At 33.4% G+C, this 12086-nt stretch overlaps 1 protein-coding gene across 4 annotated transcripts in view; it reads left to right on the top strand.

The window, feature by feature from the left end:
- The first annotated feature begins 5733 nt into the window (after positions 1-5733).
- The window catches only part of LOC107447442 (uncharacterized), a 16957-nt gene continuing 10604 nt past the window's right edge, over positions 5734-12086 (top strand). For 2 of the 4 annotated variants that reach the window (XM_071180500.1, XM_071180498.1), the window contains exons 1-3: positions 5734-5874; positions 7192-7442; positions 9650-9828. In XM_071180500.1, the coding sequence (XP_071036601.1) occupies positions 5843-5874; positions 7192-7442; positions 9650-9828 (462 nt within the window). In that variant the 5' untranslated portion in view covers positions 5734-5842. Of the gene's footprint in view, positions 5875-7191; positions 7443-8025; positions 8207-9649; positions 9829-12086 lie in introns of those variants that run through there. The other 2 variants (XM_071180499.1, XM_043048968.2) reach the window with 2 other exon arrangements.

Genomic DNA, 12086 nt, shown 5'->3' on the forward strand with positions numbered 1-12086 from the left:
TCCAAGTAAGGGGCCAATTTTCGATTTCTGCAAAAGAAGTGAACCGGTGACCTGCCAAATCGTGCTGCATCCGTCGGAACAACCAGTAATCAGTAGGAGCAATGTCCGGCGGGTGCGGTAAAATACCCCACTTGACCGCTTCCAAATAATTTTTTGCGACATGTGGCCGACTGTTATCATGCAGAAGAATAACTTTGTCATGTCTTTGCTCGTATTCCGGCCGTTTTTCTCGTAATGCACTGCTCAAACGAATCAATTGTAGCCTGTACCGACCGTCCGTAATGGAATCGCCAGGTTGTAGCAGCTCATAGTATACCATTCACCATTCTTGGCAAATAAAAAGTCTCCAATATTTTTTTTTATCATTTAATTTAGGTTATTTGAATTGGGTAACCTGCAATCGACGTCACGCGTGGGTTTCGAACCTTATTGGCTGTTGAATTCAATCAAGTTCGNAAATTTTTTTCTCCCAAGTTTTTCGTAGGCCCCTGAATTTCGTAGGCCCTAGGCACGTGCCTAGTGTGCCTATAGGTTAATCCGGCCCTGCTTGCAGGTACCCAATTAAATCTCAGCCGGAAAGTAATTCAACGTCATGATAAACCAAGCCTAATAGTTCTAACTTGCTTATACACAACCGACTGCGATTTCAGCGCTCTTCTTCGCGAGTTGTAGATGCGTAACTGTGAGGGGTTTGTTTTATATTATTTTAAATGACAAAATTGAACGCTACTTGGCAAATAGTTCTCAGAATTTTAAACTTTAATATGAGCCTTTCTCGAAATTTAATAGATTTAGAAAACATTTGACGATTTTAATAAAAAAATTTCAATTAAATTTATATAGTTTGAAATGATTTAATTGAATAATTACTCATATGAAGTACTTTTTTGTGTCTGATTTTCGTAACTTAACATATCTTTTACATTAGTTAATTAGCATATTTTTGATCGATTCCTTGATCTTTACGTTTTTTTTGCTGTGCTCATAATTTCGTGTTTTATACCATGGAAGTTATTTAAGACTTAAAGGAATAAAATAGCCATGATTTTATTTTTAATAACCTCGAAGATTTAACCCTTTCACTGTTCATACCTCGATTTCTACAGACAAAGTAGAAGTAACAAAATTTGCACGACCCGCGATTTCCGAAGGGATGCATCCTCCCACCCCGCTCTTTTACCGTTCGCGGTTTCATTTTGGCTTTTCTATAATGTTTTATTGTTTATTTAGATCTATCTGGTCGAGTTTGAAAATTATAGGTTAATATTAATAAAGCCATTTATATGTACAGTATATGAGCAACAATTTCATCCATTTTTACGCTATTATACGCACTTAGAAATGGAAGGAAAAAAATAACATTAAGTGAAAAATTATTATTTACGCTACAATATTGTAAAATAAATAGAAAAAAAAACTTTTTTTTATTATATGTAATTTTTTAATATTGACCATGACCAAGGTTCGAATCCCGGACCCTCGAGACTAACAATTTCTAGCTTCCTATCACTTAACCTTAACGGCCACACCACACCTGGCTGTTCGACTTATAAAAAGATTTAAATACTTTCCCAGGCTTTTTCAGCGGAACCATATTATGACACATTATGAGCCACCTAATTTGTATTTAATTATTTCCTTTGGTACGGTAGTATATTATAATATATCTGGTCGAGTTCCAAAATTATAAGTGTTAAGGGGAGGTGTGGACCCATTTATAAGTACACTATTAGAGCTACAATTTCTCCATTTTGACGCTATTATTCACACTTAGAAATGGAAAAAAATAATTTTAAATGAAAAAAAAAAAGCTTTTAAATATAATTTTTAAATATTGACCATGACCGGGATTGGAACACCGGATTATAGGGATAACAGGGAATAGCAACTTCTTGTTTTCTATCACATAGCCCTAACGGCCACACCTACCTATTTGAAAATTATAGGTTAATATTAAGGGGAGATATGGGCAATTTCATTTTAACGCTATTATTCGCAATTAGAAAAAAGAAAAATAATAATTTTAAGAAAAGGAATATTTTATTTACATTACGATAGTGTAAAATAAATTTTAAAAAAATCATTTATTTTTATTAAATATAGTTTTTAAATATTTATCAGGAACTGGTTCGAACCCCGGATCCACGGCTCTAGCTTTCTATCACTTAACTTTAACGGCCTCACCGTACCTAGCTGTCCTCTTTATAACAAGCTTTCAGTACTTTTCCATTGGATCCATATTGTGCCACATTGTGGGCCCTCTAATACGGTAGTGTAGTATGTTATAATATAATATTAGAAAGAGGTCATCTTTAGTTGCCCATATTTCTGCCATTCAAGCATGTTTTACAGTATTTTACACGATCTTTACAAAGTGCGCTGTTTGTATCGCAACGAAAAATAATGCATGACAATGTTAAGCGAATTTAGTGCCAAGATTACGAGGAGAAAATCTCTGTCTCACGTCGAAGTTTATTATAGGGCAATTCCACGGAAGTGTCAACTTTTAAGTGAATTTTTTATTTTATGAATTGCATATTTTAATTTTAAAAATATGTTCAAAAATAGCTAAAGTCTACATATCACTGTTTAATTTTTGATAATTTTAAGTTTTTTGAATCTGGCAGCATTCTAAAGTAATCACATGGCTGACNAATAGTTCAGGAAAATAATAATTGCAAAATTCACAGAAACTACCAGTTCTAAGCAGCAAGCCGAAAGCTTGGTTGCCAAAATGTCATTCCGTCACACAAGTAAAAAGTTCATGAAATTAAAAATAAAAAAAATACAAAATTCGTTTTTTTTTAGTTTATGAATCACATTATACCAATAATAATGATATCCATGAGAAAAAATAATGTTTATTTGAAATTAGATGCATAGAAACTTCAATTAATTGTCATCATGCAAGTCAAAATGTCATTCCGATATATACATATGGAATTGTATATATGGAATTGTATATATGGAATTACCCTATACTAAATCGTATTTGTAGTTCTAATTAATATGTTTTGTAAGAATATTCTGTCTACTTTTATTAATACATGCGTATTTCATAAAATGAATTGTAATCCAACCATGATTTAATTTTCAAAATTCCTTAAAAAAATAAATAAATTTTCAAAATTTTATTCTTTTAATTTTCCAGCAGCTTTTTGGTTAATTATCTAATTTTTACTTTAAAAAAGAAAAAAGAAACTTCTGCAAAAAAATTTTTTTTTGTATATTTTTACTCTGAAGTATATAGGTTTGAAATATCTAACAAAAAATACCGAATTTTTTTTGACCTATTTTGATTTTTAAAAGAAAAAGGAATTGCGCAAGGAAAGGGTTTTAACACCAACTTTTAGAATGGATGAAGAAATGTTTCTCTCTTTCTCCCGCAACTAGTTGTTTTGATTTTGAAAGGATGTACGGTTAATAATTTCCTAATTAAATTCTATTTTATTTCTTGGGATGTAAGACTCGGCCAAAGAAATTAGCCGTGAAGCTAGACACACGATTCTGAAAATTGGTATTAACGCTTATTTGTTAAAATTACGTAAAGTATACTGTTAACGTTTCTTTAATTATTTTCAAAGCAATCAGGGCTACACATAACCAAGCAAAAATATTTTTAAAGGCGGATATATTCAACATATAAGTTATTTGCCTGTATCACTGGATATACTTAGCGGAATAAACGAATTAGTTCGTAAATAACTAAATAAAAAAGTTGAACTAATTTTCAAAAAATTTTCTTATTTGGTTTTTGATATGTGTGTGTGTGTGTTTGTTCACGGGAGTTAACACATGATGACGTATTTATTTTTAGAATGTGGTCAAGACTTAGCGTTTTTATTCATTGATGGAAAATATTTTTTTTTTCATATTGTAGTTAAAATTTGGTTTTATATTTTGCGACATAATGAACATCATTTGTTTATGACTAAGTTGATGATTTTATTTTATTTTATAACTACTTTATATTACGACTACTAATGTTCAACTCCGTAGCCTTGTAATTTTAAACCAATCCAAAAGAGAAAGAAACTCCTGGATCAGTACCCCCAGCGGTATGATTTGTTATGGGCACATGGAGGACTTTATGACCCGGAAGATTTAATGAACATCAGTCACCATTTACTACACGTGGAGTCTTCGGCCGATGGGAATCGAACCCACGACCTCTTGGACATGGGCCCAGTGCCCTACCAACCTGACTATCCCGGCCCTAAGTTGATATTTGGTCACCGCAGGTGGCCAGCCGATCCGCGAAGCGGGTTTACGGCTTTTCGTGGCCACTGCGTAAATCAACATCCCCCACACATTCGGAGGTACGCAGGACCAGGCCCCTCGGACACGAAAACCACACTGCCGTCACCCAGAAGACGCGCGTGCAGTCCCGCACACCTAGTGCCCAATCCTACCGACGTACTAAGCCCGTCTGTCGAGGCTTGCTGTTAGAACATGGAAATAAGTTCGTGTTTGAAGCTAATGAGTGAATGATAGTTAATGAGTGAATAAATTGATTAATTAGTGAGTAGTGTGAGAGGGAAGCAAATAAATGCATCGACGAATCAGTGGATTGTTAATTAGTAAATCGGTGTTTTGGTGCCTGAACTAGCAAGTAAATAGGCGTGTCAGTGTATGGACTATTTTATTTTATAACCGTCGTTGAACAGCCGACCCAATATTTGGGTTTACGACTACTAATGTTCAACTTCGTAGCATTGTAATTTTGAACCCAATCCAGAAGACAAGGGAACTCCTGGATCAAGTATTGGGAGAAATTTGCCTTCGTGGAGGACTTTTTGGTGGAACTAACCCGCATTGGAGAGGAAGACCACGAGAGCCTCCCACGGTTAGCCTGACGGCAAGGGGTCTCTAGCCCATGATTCGTCTACCACTGAGGACATTTCACGTCAGCACTGAGGTCGGTGCAAGCCAGATGCGGAATTCGTATCGACCAGCCATCGCCGGGATCGAACCCTGGGTCATGTATGAATTATTCAATATATAGAAGGTAAGGCACATCATAAATTGTAGTATGACAATCTATATCCGGAAATACCATTGTGCGCGACTTAGGGCGCCTACCCGTTATTAACTGACTGTTCTTGCACACTTGAAACGGTACTTTTATTTATCCAATTAATTTTATGTTTTATAATAGTTATTGACAAAATTTATATTGAAATGGGTATGGAAATAGCTGTTTTAACGTAATTTGCACTTATAGCTTACAAATTGCGAGCTTGGGAAATTATTCGACAAAACATTAAATTACATAAAATAGCTATTTTTGTGCCTATCTGAATGTAATTTTAGATTAATTAATAGAAAACATAAAACTAAGATAGTTTAAATAAATAAAAGTACCGTTCAAGGTATGCACGAACAGCCAGTTCGTAATGGAGTGGCGCCCATAATGGCATTGCGATGACATTTCCGAGTGTCCTTTGCTTTGCAATTCTCAATCCTTATAGTGTGCCTAGCCACCCTTCAGTTATGCATTTCTAGGGTGATACAGTGACACAGTACTCTATCATCCTGTAGTATCATCATCTGTGTTAATACATAATTGTAAACTATTACCACTTTTTTTTTATCTCATGATTTGATTTATTCTACCTTTTTATCATCTTGTTTTTTTGAAGGCAAATTTCTGATTTCTAATTTTTAGATTAGCCTAAGCATAATTAATACTGAAGATGAGATCGAGAAAATGTAAAACTCTTTTTCAAATTTTATTTTTATTTTAAAGTAGAACACAGCTCTAAATTTCAGAATCAGATTCTTTTAAGAATTAAATATATGTAGTAGATATAGATAGATTAATTAATTAAAAGTCAAAAACATGTGTTACGAAGAGTCTAATTGTTGTTCTGGGTAAGCTATCGATAAATATTAAGTATTATTAAATTGTAGAAAAAATCTCAGAAAATTTTGCAGTATCGCAATTCTATATTGTGTCGAATTATCTTGATTTTAGTACACTTTTGCAATCAATATAGGTAAATCTTACTTTAATATTAAAGTTACTATTGTAATTGTTGCTCTTTATGTATTTTTACTTCAATGGTATTAGTTAATTTTCATGATCCATTGGCGAACTAACTCCAATCAAATGAACCATAAAATTAAGAATGATTTAGGGGGCAATTTTAAATCGTAAAATTTCAAAAAATCAATTTTTCTAAGTGTCTAACACGTCATCGATGTTCTCAAAGTTGCAGTATGCTGTTGCCGCCAATTGCTTACTGAATCTTTGATGCAGTTATTGTTATTTTACATTAACGATTGGCGACCAAATTCCAAACCAACAAAACCATAAAATTGCGAAGAACTTTTAATATCTATTTTACATTTAAAGGGTAGCGTGGGGTTTAAAGTTTCGAAAACTTTATTTAAAAGTGAAATATGTAACTGTACAACACATCAAGAGTATTTTCTCTGAAGTTGTAAATCAATCGAAATTAAGCATTTTGAGAATCTTAGGAAACTTTACTAATCGGCTCGACTAGAGTTCCTGAATCAAACCTAATTATACTTTTTGTAAATAGAATAGTCGTCTCAAAGTTACGGAAATTCCCTACTTTTCCACGTTACCATGGTTACGGAAAATCTTGCTTTTTCCCCCAAGACAGTTTTTTTAGACTGTACGTTTCAGGAAGAAGTGCGAATATACTGGTGTAAGAAAGAGCAAGATTGGTGGATACCATGGCAATGGAAAGGGAAAAGAGTAGAGAGTGGGAAAATCGTGTTAACTTGAGACGCCTGTTCTATTCAATGAGATACAACTAATAGTTTTGGAATAATCCGGAAGAGGAAGATATCTTGGTCAGTTAGCAACAAAATACTCTCGTAGCTCGTTTTCTGAATCTGAGTTAAAATATGTTAAGTATATCAATCTAGCAGCCTCTTAAACTATTAATTTATTTTTATTTTGTTTGCCAAATTTTTTATTAGTAAGAAAACTAGTCTTTCATCAAGTATAGCTATCATACAAACTTCATTGATTCGTAAGCAACGTTTCTGAAAATGGCAAACGAAATGGTCCCCTGGAATCCCAGGGCAAATGTCCCACTTTCTCCACAATTGTGACAGCTTTGTATTTTTAAAATAATTCATAACATATGACAAATAACTGCGCATGGTTTGGCGAGAAAATAATGTTCACTTGTACTCACGGTGAAAGTTTTACAGTTCCTACAGAAGAAGTGATTATTTCAGCTGTAGATGTTATAATGGATACAACAAACGGGAAACTTGTTGCGGAACGAGTGGCTCTTATTCGGATTGTAGCAGGAGGTGTGGATACGGCGGTATGAAATACGACGAAGTGCCTCCCTATTGCAAGTATTTTGACGAAAGAGATTATGACACTATCCGACCAGCGGGGCTGCAATCGAAAGATGCGAAAAGTGAATTTGCTAACCTTTATGGTCCTGACAGCAGTAAGTATTTGAACCCCTCATAACTTTGAACACGATTGACATTCTGTCATAAACTTTCATGATTAAATCGAACCATCGATTTGATTTAATTGTGAAGTTGCTTTCTTCAATAGACAACGCCTAATGGGCGGAGTCTTTGAACTATTTCATTTTTAATTTATTAAACGTTTGCCTCAATCTGTGTAGCCAGAAAGAACCGGATATATGACGTAACGCACGAACAATTGTTCGTGCGAGATGAAGAAAAAATCTCGTCTCTAAAGCAGTTTCTCTTGATGTCCAACAAGAGTAAAGCAAATATTTACGTTTTGGTGATTAGGTCGGTTCCCTTATGAAAAAATCGAGGTATAAAGAAGGTATAAAGGTATAAAGGAGGTTGTTGTTTAAATACGTTGTAAAGGTTGAAAAGGGTGCAAATGAATACTTCAAAATCAACCTCAAATATACCTTAAATATACCTCCAGAGGCATATATGTTTTAGCCTGAAGTATATTTTTTTACACTTGTGGAAGTATTTATTCAACAACCTAAGGTGTGTCATTTTACACTTCAGGTTATTATAAATCAACCTCAGGTNTGTTGCGGTACGAGTGGCTCTTATTCGGATTGTAGCAGGAGGTATGGATACGGCGGTATGAAATACGACGAAGTGCCTCCCTATTGCAAGTATTTTGATGAAAGAGATTACGACACTATCCGACCAGCGGGGCTGCAATCGAAAGATGCGAAAAGTGAATTTGCTAACCTTTATGGTCCTGACAGCAGTAAGTATTTGAACCCCTCATAACTTTGATCACGATTGACATTCTGTCATAAACTTTCATGATTAAATCGAACCATTGATTTGATTTAATTGTGAAATTGCTTTCTTCAATAGACAACGCCTAATGGGCGGAGTCTTTGAACTATTTCATTTTTAATTTATTAAACGCTTGCCTCAATCTGTGTAGCCAGAAAGAACCGGATATATGACGTAACGCACGAACAATTGTTCGTGCGAGATGAAGAAAAAATCTCGTCTCTAAAGCAGTTTCTCTTGATGTCCAACAAGAGTAAAGCAAATATTTACATTTTGGTGATTAAGTTGGTTAGCAGTTGAATCTTCAACCTTGTCTTTTAAGCACTAGTCCAATAATTCGCTCGTATTAGTTGCTTTTAAAGTTCTTTAGTATGAATTCGTGATGGGCGAAGCCTCGAAACTGCTTATTTGCCTCAACTTTTGTTGATGTTCGATGCCAGGAAAGAGATTTATCCGGTTTTATTACGTAACGAACGAGCTTCAGGACAGGTGCTTGTTTAGATTTTGGACAAATTCCTGGCAATTATTTACGTTTTAGCTGTAAGCTCGAGTTTACTTTGCTGGGTTACAAATTAAGAAGATCACGCGTTGTCTATTTCGGGGCAGGTTAGAGACTGGACATATTTAAAACTGTGCATAAATGAAACATTAAAAGCTGTTCATTGAAACAAGATGTGCTATATTTTTGTTTCAATTATGCTCATTACGCAGGTTGCATATCAATGTAGGTGTGACGTCACACTCGTGTGACGTCGCTTACAGGTATCCAATTAAATCTGATTTAAATCAACATGGTTAGGCATAATCACTTCAGTTTCAGTTCTTCTCTAATTGGGTATACTATAGCCTACGTCACAGATCGTGTTATTCCTACTAAATTTAACTAGTAAACAGCATTTTCTGCGAACCTGATTTCTAGCAACAAGTAAAAGCATCAAACGAGGTGTCTTGTTATAAGTCGCTACTCGCCAGGTTGGAATTGTATTAGTCTAGTTCCTTTGGAAATAATTTATATTGTTGTTTTACCGAAGTTTATGAATTTAGTAAGCATATTTAAAACTCAGTTTATTAATTAAACTAAAAGGTAAATGTTATTCCTAGTAAGTGGAAGTAGTTTTTCATATTATACCCAATTGCTAGTACCCAATTTAAAATCCCATAACAGCAAAAAAAAATTTTTTTTCTTCCTAAATTTAACGCGGTTTAAAGTGCGGATTATTTTCATTCAAAAATCTTCCATGAAATTGGTTTTGCTTCATATTAACTTCCAATTACATGGGGGATTATTTAGTCTGCTGAGTTGAGTTATATAAAATGTGGAAATTATCGTTTTTACTCATTTCCGCAGCAAAGATATCTTTTACATTAATCTTAAAGTAATATTTTGCTTTTTATAATTATCTTTCAGAATCTTCCCAATCGAGTAAATTCAGTTCGGATTTTCGTAAGTATGACAGAAAGAAAAACGGAATGCCCATCTCTATTTCATGTTACTTTGATGTATCCAATCAGCAAAACGTGAGAAGCAAGAGTAACAGACTTAACTGCTGTTGCAACTGTCAAGGAGATAAGATCAGAAGAGAAAATGTAAGTTAATTTTCTCTTTTCTTTTTTCAATTCTGCCAAATGCCACTTTAAAAAATTCATCAGTAAGAAGTGGAGTGATAGAACGTATCGAAAGACACAATGTGCTGTTGAATTGGCTTTACGTAATGAGTAATAAAGGTGATCAGACCGTAACCACTGTCTTGTTTTTACTCTCTGAAATTTGAAGACATATTAAGTAATTGAATTATTTAAATACTTTCTCTTCAATTTCTTTGTTAAAAAACTGACGCTAACTAACAAAAACAAACAAAAAAAAAACAAAGGGGAAGCCCAGGCGTTTTATATAGCATTTGCAGCAGGAAAAATCAGAATTACATCTAGCGTGTATTATAGGCCAATTTATTTTCTTGTTATTAAAGCGTATTAAATTTTAATGCTGTCGTCAGATAATTTCTTTTTACTTCTTTCAATAGAAGACATTATTTCCTGACCTAAATACAAAATGATATGAACTATTAGTAAAGAATCTTTTTACTACTATAAAGAAATAATGGCAGGAATAAATAAAATAAATCTCAATTTGATAATTTTCTAATCCTTCAAAATATTGCCAATCATCATTGGCTGATTATAAATGTTTTAGTAGAATTTAGGTTTCGCGACCTGATAAAATGTAAGAAACTTGGAAGATTCTTATGACTCGTAATATTAAATTATCATTTCGTAATCCATGTAGCACATTTCCTCCGTAAGAGATTTAGATTTGTACTACAGGATGTCATGGATCACCCAACCAGACAGCTCAATCACGGATGATCCATCGGGGATTCGTTGCTGGTATCTTATAGACTTTTCAGAGTAGACGGAATTTAGATAATGTACGCTGTGAATGTTATGGGGCGTTTAAGATATTGTCCTTAAAATAAATTTTTTCGTTGATTTTAAAATAGCCTGAAAATAATTTAAATAACTTTAATTCAATGCGGAAGCTTTTCCAATATAATTATGGACTAAAATTTTTATCAAATAGTTTTTTATTCCTTTTTTGGTGAACTCTAAGCATAAAAAGTTTTATAACAATGAAAAAAAAAATTATATATCTTTTTTTTTTGCTTCAAAAGACTTTTTAAAAAATTTAAAACGCAAAAAAAAAGAAAAGGAAAAATGCATTATTGTCTAATAATTTATAAACAAATTTATAAGTAAAAGTTAATTTTTTCATAATTTTCTAGAACTTTCTCTATTGTTCGATAACATTTTCCCTTGTTTCTTCTGTCATTAAACAACTATTTTTTAAACTTACGTATCTTGTTAATTTAACAGTCAAAATGTAAAGTTTGATATTTTGAATTAAAATAGTCTTATTTTCTATTGGCGATCGAAATGGGCTACAAGTGGCTTAGAGCAGAACTCTCTACCTATGGCACCACTTCGCGTGCTTTCCCCATTAGCGTGTGGAGAGTCATAGGAGAAGGAAATACGTTAGTTTCTGTCTTGATTTTAAAATAGATTAAAATCTCATAAGTTAGGAAACTATATGGAACTGAAAACTACATTAAACATAAATCTAAAAGAAAGCGTCATGGAAATTTTAAAAAATATTTTTAACCATTAAATACGAAAAATATTAAGAAAAGGAAAAATATCGTAATACACTCCTATACAACTGAAAAAAGGAGGAGAGGGAAGGGGAAAGGGCAAAAGGCATGGAACGTTCCATGCCCTTACACCAGAGGTGTCAAACTCAATTTTGCAGAGGGCCATATATTAAATTTAGAATATGTATGCGGGCCAGTTGCAAATAAAAAAAATTTACTGAATTATTATACAATTTTCTTTGTCTAATTATATGTATAGTTTATAATATATGGTTGTTAAAAATCATATCAAAGTTATAAAAGATGGTAATTATTTTGAGCTCGAGAATCCAGATACCTGACTTCTCTTGTTCTCAGAATGCGTGCTGCATGCTTTTTTAATTCCGGGAAGTTATCCAAACTCTTAAAATAGTGTGTATAAAATGTAAGAGCGTTAACTTCTTTAAATTTTTCTTTCAAAATACTGTCCGATTGAAGATTTATCAACTCCATTTGCAAATGAACTGGTGCCTGTGAAGCTTCAAAATTGAATGGATTGTTGAAAATTGGGAATTCCGTTTCATTCATTTTGTGGAAGTCTTCAAAACGATTGTTGAATTCCGTGATCAGATTTTGCAGAAGTTGAGAATACTGATCCAATTTTTTTTGGTTCACTGTGCCAAATGATTTTAAATGAGGGAAATGATCCAAAGTTTGATT

This window comes from Parasteatoda tepidariorum, chromosome 4 (genome assembly GCF_043381705.1).
Source record: "Parasteatoda tepidariorum isolate YZ-2023 chromosome 4, CAS_Ptep_4.0, whole genome shotgun sequence".
NCBI lineage: Eukaryota > Metazoa > Arthropoda > Arachnida > Araneae > Theridiidae > Parasteatoda > Parasteatoda tepidariorum.